An 11,156-nucleotide genomic window follows, 5' to 3' on the forward strand; every position below is an offset into this window, starting at 1 on the left:
AACCATTTTGGTCTCTGTATAGAACCATTTAGTTAATTAAAAAAATTCTTAATTTAAATTCTTATTTTGAAGAATGTTTGAATAATCTAAAGAATTTTTTTCTAACGTAAAGAACATTTTGTGGGGTGTAAAGATTGTAGGGATGTTGAAGTTTCTTCATGGAACCACAAATGCCAAAAAAGGACTATTTTTAGGCGCGTATCTCTTCAAATCGCTAACTGAAATGCTTTTCAGTGTCTGCTCATTGAAGGCCACATCACTGACAGGCCCATAGCCAGGGGGGTTCGGGTGGTTCGAAAGACAGCCCCCCAACACCCTCCTCCCCCTCACTTGTCCTATTTTTGACAATATGCAAATAAATTTTGAAAATATATAATTAAAAAATAATAAAAAAATAAATAGTAATAATAATAATAATTGAAAATAATAATAAAAAAGTTATTATTTAAATGGACAAATTCTGACTGAGGACATGAGCTGGCCAGTTTGTTCCCCTTTAGATGGGGAACTCCAATGCTATGTAGAAACTTCCACAATGGGGATTTCGTCAAAAACCAATCATCTGAAAGAGTATAAAAATGGGCCAATGAAATGCCAATGAGTTGGCGGCGTCAGCGTGCACAGCTGGCATCAATGACAATCAGTCATGCTATAAAGACACGGCTAGTGCAATGCTCAACATCTTTTTCGCTTTCAAAGCCTTTCACGAGCTTCTGAGAGAGTTTTTCAGGGTTTCTCCAAGCTGTCTACACAGAGAGAGATCGAGAAGCAGCTTCTCCGTATACACGTATACGCATTGGCAGACGGTCGAGCTGGGATCTTTGCCCTTGCCTGGCATCCTTTGGGTCCGGTCCTCCAAGAGCGGTTTGTATAAGGAAGCAAGTTTCCTAAAAGAGCAACACGGTTGAGTAGCGCGTCTTTTTAAAGATGACGTTCCGACCGTGCGTTTCTGGATGTGGTGGTTTCCTGTCCCCGGAATATGGGCACAACCACTGCGTTGCATGTCTGGGGGTCCAGCATGTTAATGCGGTACTCACAGGCAGTGCATGCTGTCATTGCGATGTCATGTCTGTTGCGCAGCTAAGATCGCAGCTCATTCTTGCAAAAGGGCAACCCACCCCAGTTGTCCCCCGCCCTGTGGTTGGCACTCAGGCAGATCTGAGGGTTACAGTAGGAGCAAATCCGCCGCCCTCAGGCTCGCTGACCTCCCACTCCTCAGCGCGCTCCATCCAAGATTCGAGCAGGAGAAGCGCTCCATCCTTATGGATGGTCACGCTCTCGCTTGATGACACCGAGGACCAGATGTCCATCATTGCATCAGAGGGTGGGCTATCACTATCCGACGAGGATCCGGACCCGCTCCCTCCCTCTGGGGTGGAGAGCGCAGCTCCGGATCCAGAAGCCGATATGCTAGCCGTGCTTTCCCAGGCTGCTTCGGCCATGGGGTTGGAGATGGTTTATCTCCCAGCTCCGTGGCCGGACCGACTACATGGGTGCTACGTGGAGGATACTAAGAAGGCGAAGCCTTCTAGACCTCCCGTCCCCTTCTTCCTGAAGGTGCACATTAGGCTCACGCAGTCTTGGAGGGCACCTTTCCCAGCCCAATCTGCGTGCGCCTCCGCCCTCACCACTCTCGATGGCGGAACAGCCAGGGGGTATGGGGCGATTCCCCAGATTGAGCGCGCCATTGCGGTCAATTTATGTCCGCGTGGCACCTTCTCCGGTGGGGTCTGCCCCGCGCCCCTTTGGCTCATGGGCATCCGCATACTCAACTATCTCGATGACTGGCTGATTTTAGACCACTCTCGGGAGCAGTTGATTATGCACAGAGACAAGTTGCTCCGGCACCTCCACCTGTTGGGGTTTCAGGTCAACAGAGAAAAGAGCAAGCTCGCCCCTGCGCAGAGCATCTCCTTTCTCGGGTTGGAGCTGGACTCGATCACCATGAGCTAATGCTGAACTGTCTGAAAGACTTCGACAGGAAAAAAGTTGTCCCCCTGAAATCATTTCAGAGGCTCCTGGGGCATATGGCATCCCTCGATCTTGCCAGAGTTCCTCCAAGGCTCCCAGCATCTGACTCAGCGGAGGAGTCAGGTGTTGGCCCGTTACATTGTTGGCATGCTGGTCAGCCCGCGTTCTGGGTATAGGTGCCTACTATGTGTGATCCCCGCTGGCAATCCCACTCAGCCACGGTTTAGTCCCCCCTTCCACGCTACTCCGTCCCTATCGGGACTGAACGCTTTCCCAATGTACTGTCATATTAAAACCTTATTTTACTGGGTTATTGCAACTCCCTGAAAAATATAGCTGTTACTGAACAGGTAACTAAGGTAAGTAAGGGCCAGGGGACACGTTGGAAGACTATGTCTCGGGGCGTTGTAGTTGTGTTTGCTCTACTGCATGGCACACCCTTCGGCAGGGACGCGATAAGGTTCTTTCGTTGTGGCATTTTCCATAGACTTCCCCATAGTGGAAGTTTCCACATAGCATTGGAGTTCCCCATCCGAAGGGGAATGTTACGGTTACTAAAATAACCCTTCGTTCCCCGAGGGGCGGAACGGAAATGCTATGTGCCTTCGCCACAACGATTGTCCCTTAGCTGTTGAGTGTGAAAGTCTCTTCAGCTAGAAAAGGATGTCGAGCATTGCACTAGCCGCGTCTTTATAGCGTGACTGATTGTCATTGACGCCAGCTCATTGACATTTCATTGGCCTGTTTTTATACTCTTTCAGATGATTGGTTTCTAACAAAATCTCCGAAGTGGAAGTTTCCACATAGCATTTCCGTCCCCATCCCCCCCCCCCCCCCCCCGGGGGAATGAAGGGTTACTTTAGAAACCGTAACGTTATTTATCTATAGGTTACAGTTTTTATATTAAAAGAAGTTTTAATAGAGTCCTAATTGTTTTTGTTTTGGGGTTTTTTTGTGTGATGGATGATAATAAAATAGCATTTAAAAAAATAAGTATTTTTTCATATTTCTTTTTTTCAAAATGTAAATTTTAAAATTGTAATCTCATGGCATTATTTATAAAACTGTAATAATGTAATGTACATTTGTAAACAAACTGTTTTTTTGTAAAAAATAAAAAAGTATGGTAAGCACTTTGACAAAAATGTAGGAAATATTTTTGTTGCATCAAAAAGTGTGGTTATGATGACCATCCAACAAGCTGATCCAGCAAAAATTTGAGCTTAAAATATCACTAAAATGCAGTATCTGAACCTCGTAATTTCATAGAAAATGAGGCGAATAACTGCGAAAGGGTCCACTTTTTGAGAAAAAAGAACCATCCATTTTAATAGGCTGGCTACCGGCCTGACTGAGCAAGAATGCACAGCTCAACCACAACCACTGTGTGCAGATGACACTTATGATGGACTTTATGGGTTGTTGGCTTTACTGCTCTGTGTTGGTAGTTCTGTATCCAGTTCTAATTAGTAGCTATATTAAGAATACCTGAGTTATTAAGGATTACTAAGACAAAAACTATTAATAACATTTTGTACACAACTGAAAGCTAAAATTCAGTAAACATATTAGATGAAAACCTTGAACTAAACTACAAAAAAATGCTGACTTGACAACCTTAAATTCAAGCGTTACAATTTCTAGCAGTAACTAATTACCATTAAACACAGGTACTTTACATTTTTTATATTTTTATTTATTGTAATTTCTAACTCATTGTCATGCACTCTCAGAAAAAAATGGTAGAATGTTGCACCAAAGAAAGTTTAAACCCTTGTCACTGGGACAGTACCTTTTTATGGAACAGAATTGTACCTTAAGACAAAGAAACAAATTTTTCATTTTTTTCATTTAATACCACCTTCAGAACTGTATTATTACTCTGGACAGTACTAAATACAAAACAGCAATTGTTTGTTGAATCATTTTGCCTATTCTGCAAGAGACACATAACTTTCGCAAGCAATAATACTATATTTTTTGTCCAAAAGTTCTCAAATTAATTATTTATTTCCAAACCTCTGTAACCTGCACTGCATTAACTAGGCCAAGCTTGTGGGCCTACATACAATAATTGGCACATCTCTCTTGTGCGGAGATGCAGAGAGAAAGAGAGACAGGAGATGCAATCAATAACAGGATACATTTCCAGATGCTGGGGGATTCAAGGGCCACATCACACCAGACACTGTGTGCCTCAAACAAGAAAAACATCTCTTCCCTCATGTTTCCCCCTGCGTAGTTGAGCATCGGCAATAGATCAGCACCACAACACTGACTGTGTCTCTTTAGGATGGCAGCATTAAAACCAACTGGCACCATTCGGTCTCGACTTGGATCAGGGAATAGCAGGGACTTGAAGTGTTGCTCTTTAAAAAAAGAAAAGAAAAGAAAAGAAGGAGGCCCTGGTGCAAATCTGCTCGACTGCCCACTTATGAAAAATGAACATGAGCAGCTTTAATCCCAATAAAACGTCCTTCAGACATGACACGTCCAGTGCCAAAACAGCGTGCTTAATTAGTGGGCCAGTTCCGGTCTGACGGGCAGGGCCGTGACCTTCCTGAGGGAATAATGAGCCAGGCAATGTTTGGGGCCTCGAGCTGTGGCATCCACACAGGAGCGAGGTGCTGATTGCTGCTTTAGACGTGCTAAACTGACAGATTCATGTGACCGGACAGTGAACCGTACACTTGGCACCGGCAAGCTGAAATATTTTGCTGCCGTGTTGGGGTTGGTCAAATCTCTTGTTTTGTGTCCTTTTGTTTCCGCTTTGTGAAGCTAGATGAGATTGGTCAGCTTTCTCTTTGTTCTCCGGCAAAAGGAGAGCTTTTGAAAAGCAGAGCAGGCAGTACAGTCTTCTTTATCTGCGTGGGCTAAGAGAAGCTACTGTGTCTGCACTCTTAAAACTAAAAGTTTTCAATGCATTAAAGGCTTTTTATATGCTGGGAAAAAATATTTACAATAAAAAGATGTTTACTGCACTGAACACTGTAAAACCCAACAGTCAACTTTATCAAATGAAATGAGTGTAGTTAACTCAAAATTGACTGAAAGTTTTACTCATTTGAAAAGAGTTTTGAACTCAGTGTTGAAGGTAATGAGTTAATTAAATACCTCATTACTTCAACTTAAATGGAGTAAGTTCACAGTACTCAATAGAATCGTTTTTTAACTCAAATGGTTTGTTACAATCAGTTTCCTCAACCGGTTTGAGTTGCCTTAACTTATTGGGTTTTACAGTATTCAGTTGGTTTGAGTTCTCTTCATTTATTGGGTTTTACTGTGCTAAAATTGCTTTGCTTACTCAAATGGATTAAGTTCACAGTACTCATTAGGTTTAGGTTTTTTTTACTTAAATTGCAATCAGTTTTTTTGGGGTTTTACAATGAAGAAATGGCTCTTGTCAGAATTTGTGGACCCATTCTTCCATGCCGTTATGCTGTAAAAACACCTTTTTTTGGAAGCTTTATTTTTTTAAGACCGTACATACAGTAGTATCAATGACTTCTGTTTTAAAAGGAACGATTGTCTGCATCTGGTAAAATGTTTGAATTTAATGTAAAATTGTGAAAACAGAAAACATTGAAATAAGACATTTTTCTGAAGCAAACATATACAGTTTCAGCAATCATGTTTGTCTATTGTTGCTTTTGCATGGGTAAGCAATCTTGTTATTAAAAATAAAATGCATTGACTGGACAAAATGTTATCAATAAATCACGAAAACATATATTTTGTTCATTTAAAATAACATACTTTTGTATCTGTAGCAAACTAATGAAAATGTATATGAAATAAAATTACAAAATAAACATGTGCTGTAATAATTTGTATGAGCAGTAAGTCATGACAACATGTTTTTATTAATTCAACTATAGAAACTTTTAATTATAATGTATACAAAGCAAAATTACAAGTAGAAATATGCATGCACTGAAATTTTTTTTTCTTTAATAAGCTATGACAACAAATTAACTTAATGTTTACGTTAAATAAGTTTAAATAAGTTAATCAATCTTTCTGTAAGTTATACAAGATTCAGTTTGGTGTTTTTTGTTCTTTTTTTACAGTCAAGAAAAAGAAGAAAAAAGATCAAATCAATTGTGCAGTGATAAATTAAAATCAAATGTAACAAATTAGACTTTACCTCACACCCCTGATTTACATCTCTTGTAACAAATCACAGACACACACACACAAACATAATGTTAGCTATGAACTAAATTGGACAAATTAGAATGCAGGCAGCCTGGGTAGTTTTGATGTTGACGTGGCAGAAGTGCCATCTGCTGGTTGATTCGTTTAACAACACCGTTTTAGGAATAGCTTCATAAAGAGGACATAGGCTAAGGTTGATTAAATAGGCAAAATCGTTTTAATTATAACTTTTTTTATGTTAAACTGTCGAAGCCTTTTACACGTGGGATACAACGCTGTACATAACGTATAGGAACACATGTTTAGCTATGTCTGTTCAGGCAGCCTTGTTTAGACTGTCAAAATAAGTACGTGTTCAGATCAGCTACATACATAAAATGCGACTCGACAGGATCAACTCGTCAGCTTGGTCGCCGAAACTGCCTTTAAGCTGGCTGGAAATAATATTCTCTTTTAGTCCAACTGTGGCCTGAGATATAACACAGCGGCTCGTTGGTCTAGGGGTATGATTCTCGCTTTGGGTGCGAGAGGTCCCGGGTTCAAATCCCGGACGAGCCCATTCTTTGTTTCTGTTAATCAACTGTGTTGTTTGTTGATACTTTGACCGGCAATGTTACGAGAAATGCACCCCTGCCAAATTCTGTTAAATTTGCACCTTGAAAGCCTAATGTCAACCCTATATAGCCAACTACATTAGGATGTGATTATTAATGTAGTCCATTTCAGTACAAAGAAAATCATTGAATAAGATTTTATGCTTAATGTGGTGTATTTTCAGAATGGGTCCTGTTCACTCAAAACTTTAAAGAATGTCCCAATGAGGTTTGAACTAAAGAGAGGGCTTTCCATTACACCATGGAACTCATGAAAAACAAATGGTTTGCCAGACAGAAAATAAGTTGTGGTTTTATTTGACGGTTCAAGTTACACTCTTAGCTTATCCCATGGTCATATCACATAAGCACAAATATGAGTGTTCAACCCAAATGATGCAGGTAAGAAATAGTTTTTTCTATAAAAGGGAAAATTTCCTTTAAATATATATATATATATATATATATATATATATATATATATATATATATATATATATATATATATATATATATATATATATATACACACACAGTTGAGTCAGAATTATTAGCCCAACACCCCCCCATCCCCCCCCCCCCCACCCCCCCCCCCCCCCCCCCCCCCCCGCCCCTTTGATTAATTTTTTTTTATTTTTTTATTTCCCAAATGATGTTTAACAGAGCAAGGAAATTTTCACAGTGTGTCTGATAATACTTGTTTTTCTAGAGAAAGTCTTATTTGTTTTATTTCGGCTGGAATAAAATCTGTTTTGAATTTTTTATGAACTATTTTAAGGTCAATATTATTAACCCCTTTAAGTAATTTTTTTTTCAGACTGTCTACAGAACAAACCATCGTTATACCTTAACTTGCCTAATTACCCTAACCTGCCTAGTTAACTTAATTAACCTAGTTAAGCCTTTACATGTCACTTTAAGCTGTATAGAAGAAAATATCAAGTAAAATATTAAGTAAAGTCATCATGTCAAAGATAAACAGGGGGGCTAATAAATCTGACTTCAACTGTATATATATATATATATATATATATATATATATATATATATATATATATATATATATATATATATATATATATATATATATATATATATATAGTGTTTCACTTGATTTTATATTTAATATTTTCCCCTAACATAAACAATTTGGCTACATTTTATTTGGACTGTTATCATGTTATTTTGTTAGAAATTAGAATATATCCAGATTTGATAAACAAATACTATAAATTGTAGAAAGTATTCCTTCGTCGTATATGCATATCAACACTGGGGAACAAATGAAAAATAAAAATAAATAAAAACTCATGTATAGCATTAAAACTTTACTGAAATTTTAACCAATATATCTGCATGTCAAATGGTGCACTACAGTGTCACAGACAATTTACAAAATAAGTTTAACATTATCACTTTTTTTTTTGCTTTAAAACAATACTCACTGATTTTACTTATATCCTAAAGATAAATTTCCACCTTAAAGAAAACAAAACCACACCCATAACACTATACCAGGTAAAACACAATTGCATTATTTATATTTATAATTTATTATTCACAGTTCAACAGGTCTCAAACCTATTTACTGAGGAGTCTTGAGCATTACACAACAACAGCATAAAGACAAACTAAATGATGAACAGGTGAGGCTATTGATTTTAAAAAAAGTTAAGTCAGTAGCTACATTTTGACATTTTGAAAATGCACATAAAAAACATGCGCATAACTGAATAGGATAAACTTTTTATTCAAATTTTAGTATTAAAATAATTTTGTTTTGGCCATTCTAAAACACCTTAACCCTTTTAGTATTAGTGTATAATATTAATAATTACCCCCAGAGCATCTGTGCCATATAAGCTCATACCTTTAAACACCATCACACATTCATTGCGCGTCGGCATAATGTCTTCTGAGACGCAAGTATTTAATTAAATAAAGAAATGATTCAGCTTCTCCTACCGCAGCAAATTCCGTTTTAACTGTTAATATTTGGCACCAGTTAATCAGTAAGTGACAATTTTGTTCTCTTTGACAGCTTGGATGGAAACGCTGCTTTATTCGCTCATCTATGCAATACTCCATTTTTACGCATAAATTTAATTTGCATCTTTGGATGGAAACATAGCTAGTAGCTAGTGAGTAAATGAATGTGAGTAGAGTCATCTATGAGCTTTATTTAGACCAATCCCCTATTCACCTCTAATTACCCTGCCCACACAAAGTAAGCAACTTCATCCAAGTCTACTGGGTAATCAGTAAGGTGCATTGGGCCTTTGTCAAAATACTCTCCCTTATAACTCCTCCATCTACCCGCGGGTAGGTATATATCTCTTTCCTGCTTGCCTGGTTCAAGTACAGGAGCCACCAGAAGGTCATCTCCTATGAGGAACTGAGAGTCAATTTTGTAGGCTGCCTCATCATCTGTAGCAATCCACCAAAGAGGGCGAATGATGGGATCCCCAGTGTACAGAACTTCCCCAGCAAGCTCCAGAACTCGAGGAGCTACAAGAGACTGGTGTAAAGTGGTGAACTTCTTTGCAATATTCACTACCTCATCATCAAAGTGCCATGGTGGAAGCGAAAACTGCATGGCTGGCATGAAAGCTGAGAGCTCTAGCCAACGGATGTACAGCTCCCGATCTGGAGGTCCAGTGAGGTTTGAATATGCATTTCCACCTATTACATCTGGCAGGATAAACTGATAGCCTAGAATACTGATACTAAGTACAGTTGGGATTATAGATTTGAGGCCTAGGGTATATCCCCATACAGAGTCTCTGTCAACAATTGTGAAAAAGCAGGAGATGTTTTGAGATTGATAGCCTGACCTCAGCTCTGCACGGTCATTGAATGGTATGGCCATTTCAGTGTAGCGTCGAGTAAAAGTACTTGGATCATGCAAAGGAACAAAAGTACTGAACTGCTGAGGTAAGTAGCTTGTTTCTCCTGCATCAAACTTGAAAGATTCCACTCCGTATTTGTTCTTAAGGTTGCAGAGATTTAAAGCATACCAGTCTCGAGATTCAGGATTTGTGAAATCCAAAATGCCAGCTATACCATTCCACCAACGCACCAAAGCGGGAAGCTCGCTACCAGGTACCCGTACAAACAGTCCTCGTTCTACTCCAACACCGAAATTGACAGAATTATAGTTGATGAATGGATGCGTCCACAGGATTACCGTGAAGCCATCTTCCCTTAGTTTATGAAACATGAGTGAAGCATTGGGAAACTTAATAGGATCCAACTCAAACTCCCCATAGCCACTGGGATATCTATCATACAGCTCCAATTGACTGCAATTAAAGCCATGTTTTTGGATATCAGCGGCATATTTCAAAACTCTTTCTTGGTTGACTTCTTCTAGAGCTCCTGTAGACCAGATTGGTTGTTTGAAAACAGCTTCTGATGGAACCTTATTGGGCTTGTTGAAATATCGCCGGACCATGTATTTGTGTAAAGAAGTGACATCAGGCCCAACACATACACGGTAGCTTAGTGTCACACGATGAGGATTACCAGGGTCTGGCCTGTAAGGACTGTCATTGTATTGAGCCTGAAACCACAGAGTTCTGTGTGTTTCATCCCAGCCAAGATGAAAAGGAACAGAATCGCTAATTTTTATCGCTGTAGCATTTGAAGAAAGCCAGTAGCGCTCTAAGATGCCACCAAATGCCTGATGATTTGTTTTGATATCACCTGTTATGAAAGGTTTGGGGGCATGATGTCCTTTCAAAATCATTGGCCAATGCTGTGACCACATCTCCGCACCACCATACCAATGTGATGCACCGCAGGACATGACATGCTGTACAGACCCATGCTCATTCAACTCATCCCAGCGGACACGATAGCACACAACAGTGTCCTTAGGCTTCACCATTTCTATAAAGAAATGTATATTCCCTGAATTGGACTTGTCACAACTGAGAATCTGTCCCTCTTTCAAACAGGAGTCCAGATCTAGGGTTCCAGACCTAAAATGCACAATAAGAAACAATGTGAATTCTAATCACAATCATGTGAATACAAACAAACAAGACTATTTTAAAAAGAGTACCTGAATTCCATTTTAAATATGACAACCCCAGCTTGATTTCTGATGGCAAACCCATCCTTGTTAAGGTCTAATCGTTCAGTCGTCAGACAACTGGCCTTGTGAAAAGAGGCAGAGTAGTAGCACCATGCCACTATAGCAGCTAAAACTAGTATGACTCCTAGTGCACTCGCTTTTATCACTGGGCGGCTTGGTCTGCCAACTCTCTTCTTCTTAGGTGGTGGGCAACGGTTTATGGCACCAATGCCAATATCTCCAACAGTTGCAGATACGATTTGGTACATCTTCACAGCATTCTTATACACACAGTTCTCTGTAAAATATTTCTAACTTGTGAGCAGAAAGCAGACTTATTTAGGCATACTGCACAT

The 11,156-nt window shown here is 39.4% G+C and overlaps 1 protein-coding gene and 1 non-coding gene across 2 annotated transcripts; one reads left to right on the forward strand and one right to left on the reverse strand.

Annotated features, from left to right (window-relative positions):
- The first annotated feature begins 6,615 nt into the window (after nt 1-6,615).
- Nucleotides 6,616-6,687, forward strand: trnap-ugg (transfer RNA proline (anticodon UGG)). The gene has a single exon. It is a non-coding gene; the product is annotated as a tRNA-Pro (tRNA).
- A 2,209-nt stretch (nt 6,688-8,896) lies between these two features.
- si:ch211-117c19.1 (myogenesis-regulating glycosidase) lies at nt 8,897-11,156 on the reverse strand. The gene is given in 2 exon segments (XM_056457046.1): nt 8,897-10,705; nt 10,789-11,156. Coding segments are annotated over 2 exon segments (2,142 nt in total). The 3' UTR covers nt 8,897-8,931.

This window comes from Danio aesculapii, chromosome 5 (genome assembly GCF_903798145.1).
Source record: "Danio aesculapii chromosome 5, fDanAes4.1, whole genome shotgun sequence".
Taxonomy (NCBI): Eukaryota; Metazoa; Chordata; class Actinopteri; order Cypriniformes; family Danionidae; genus Danio; species Danio aesculapii.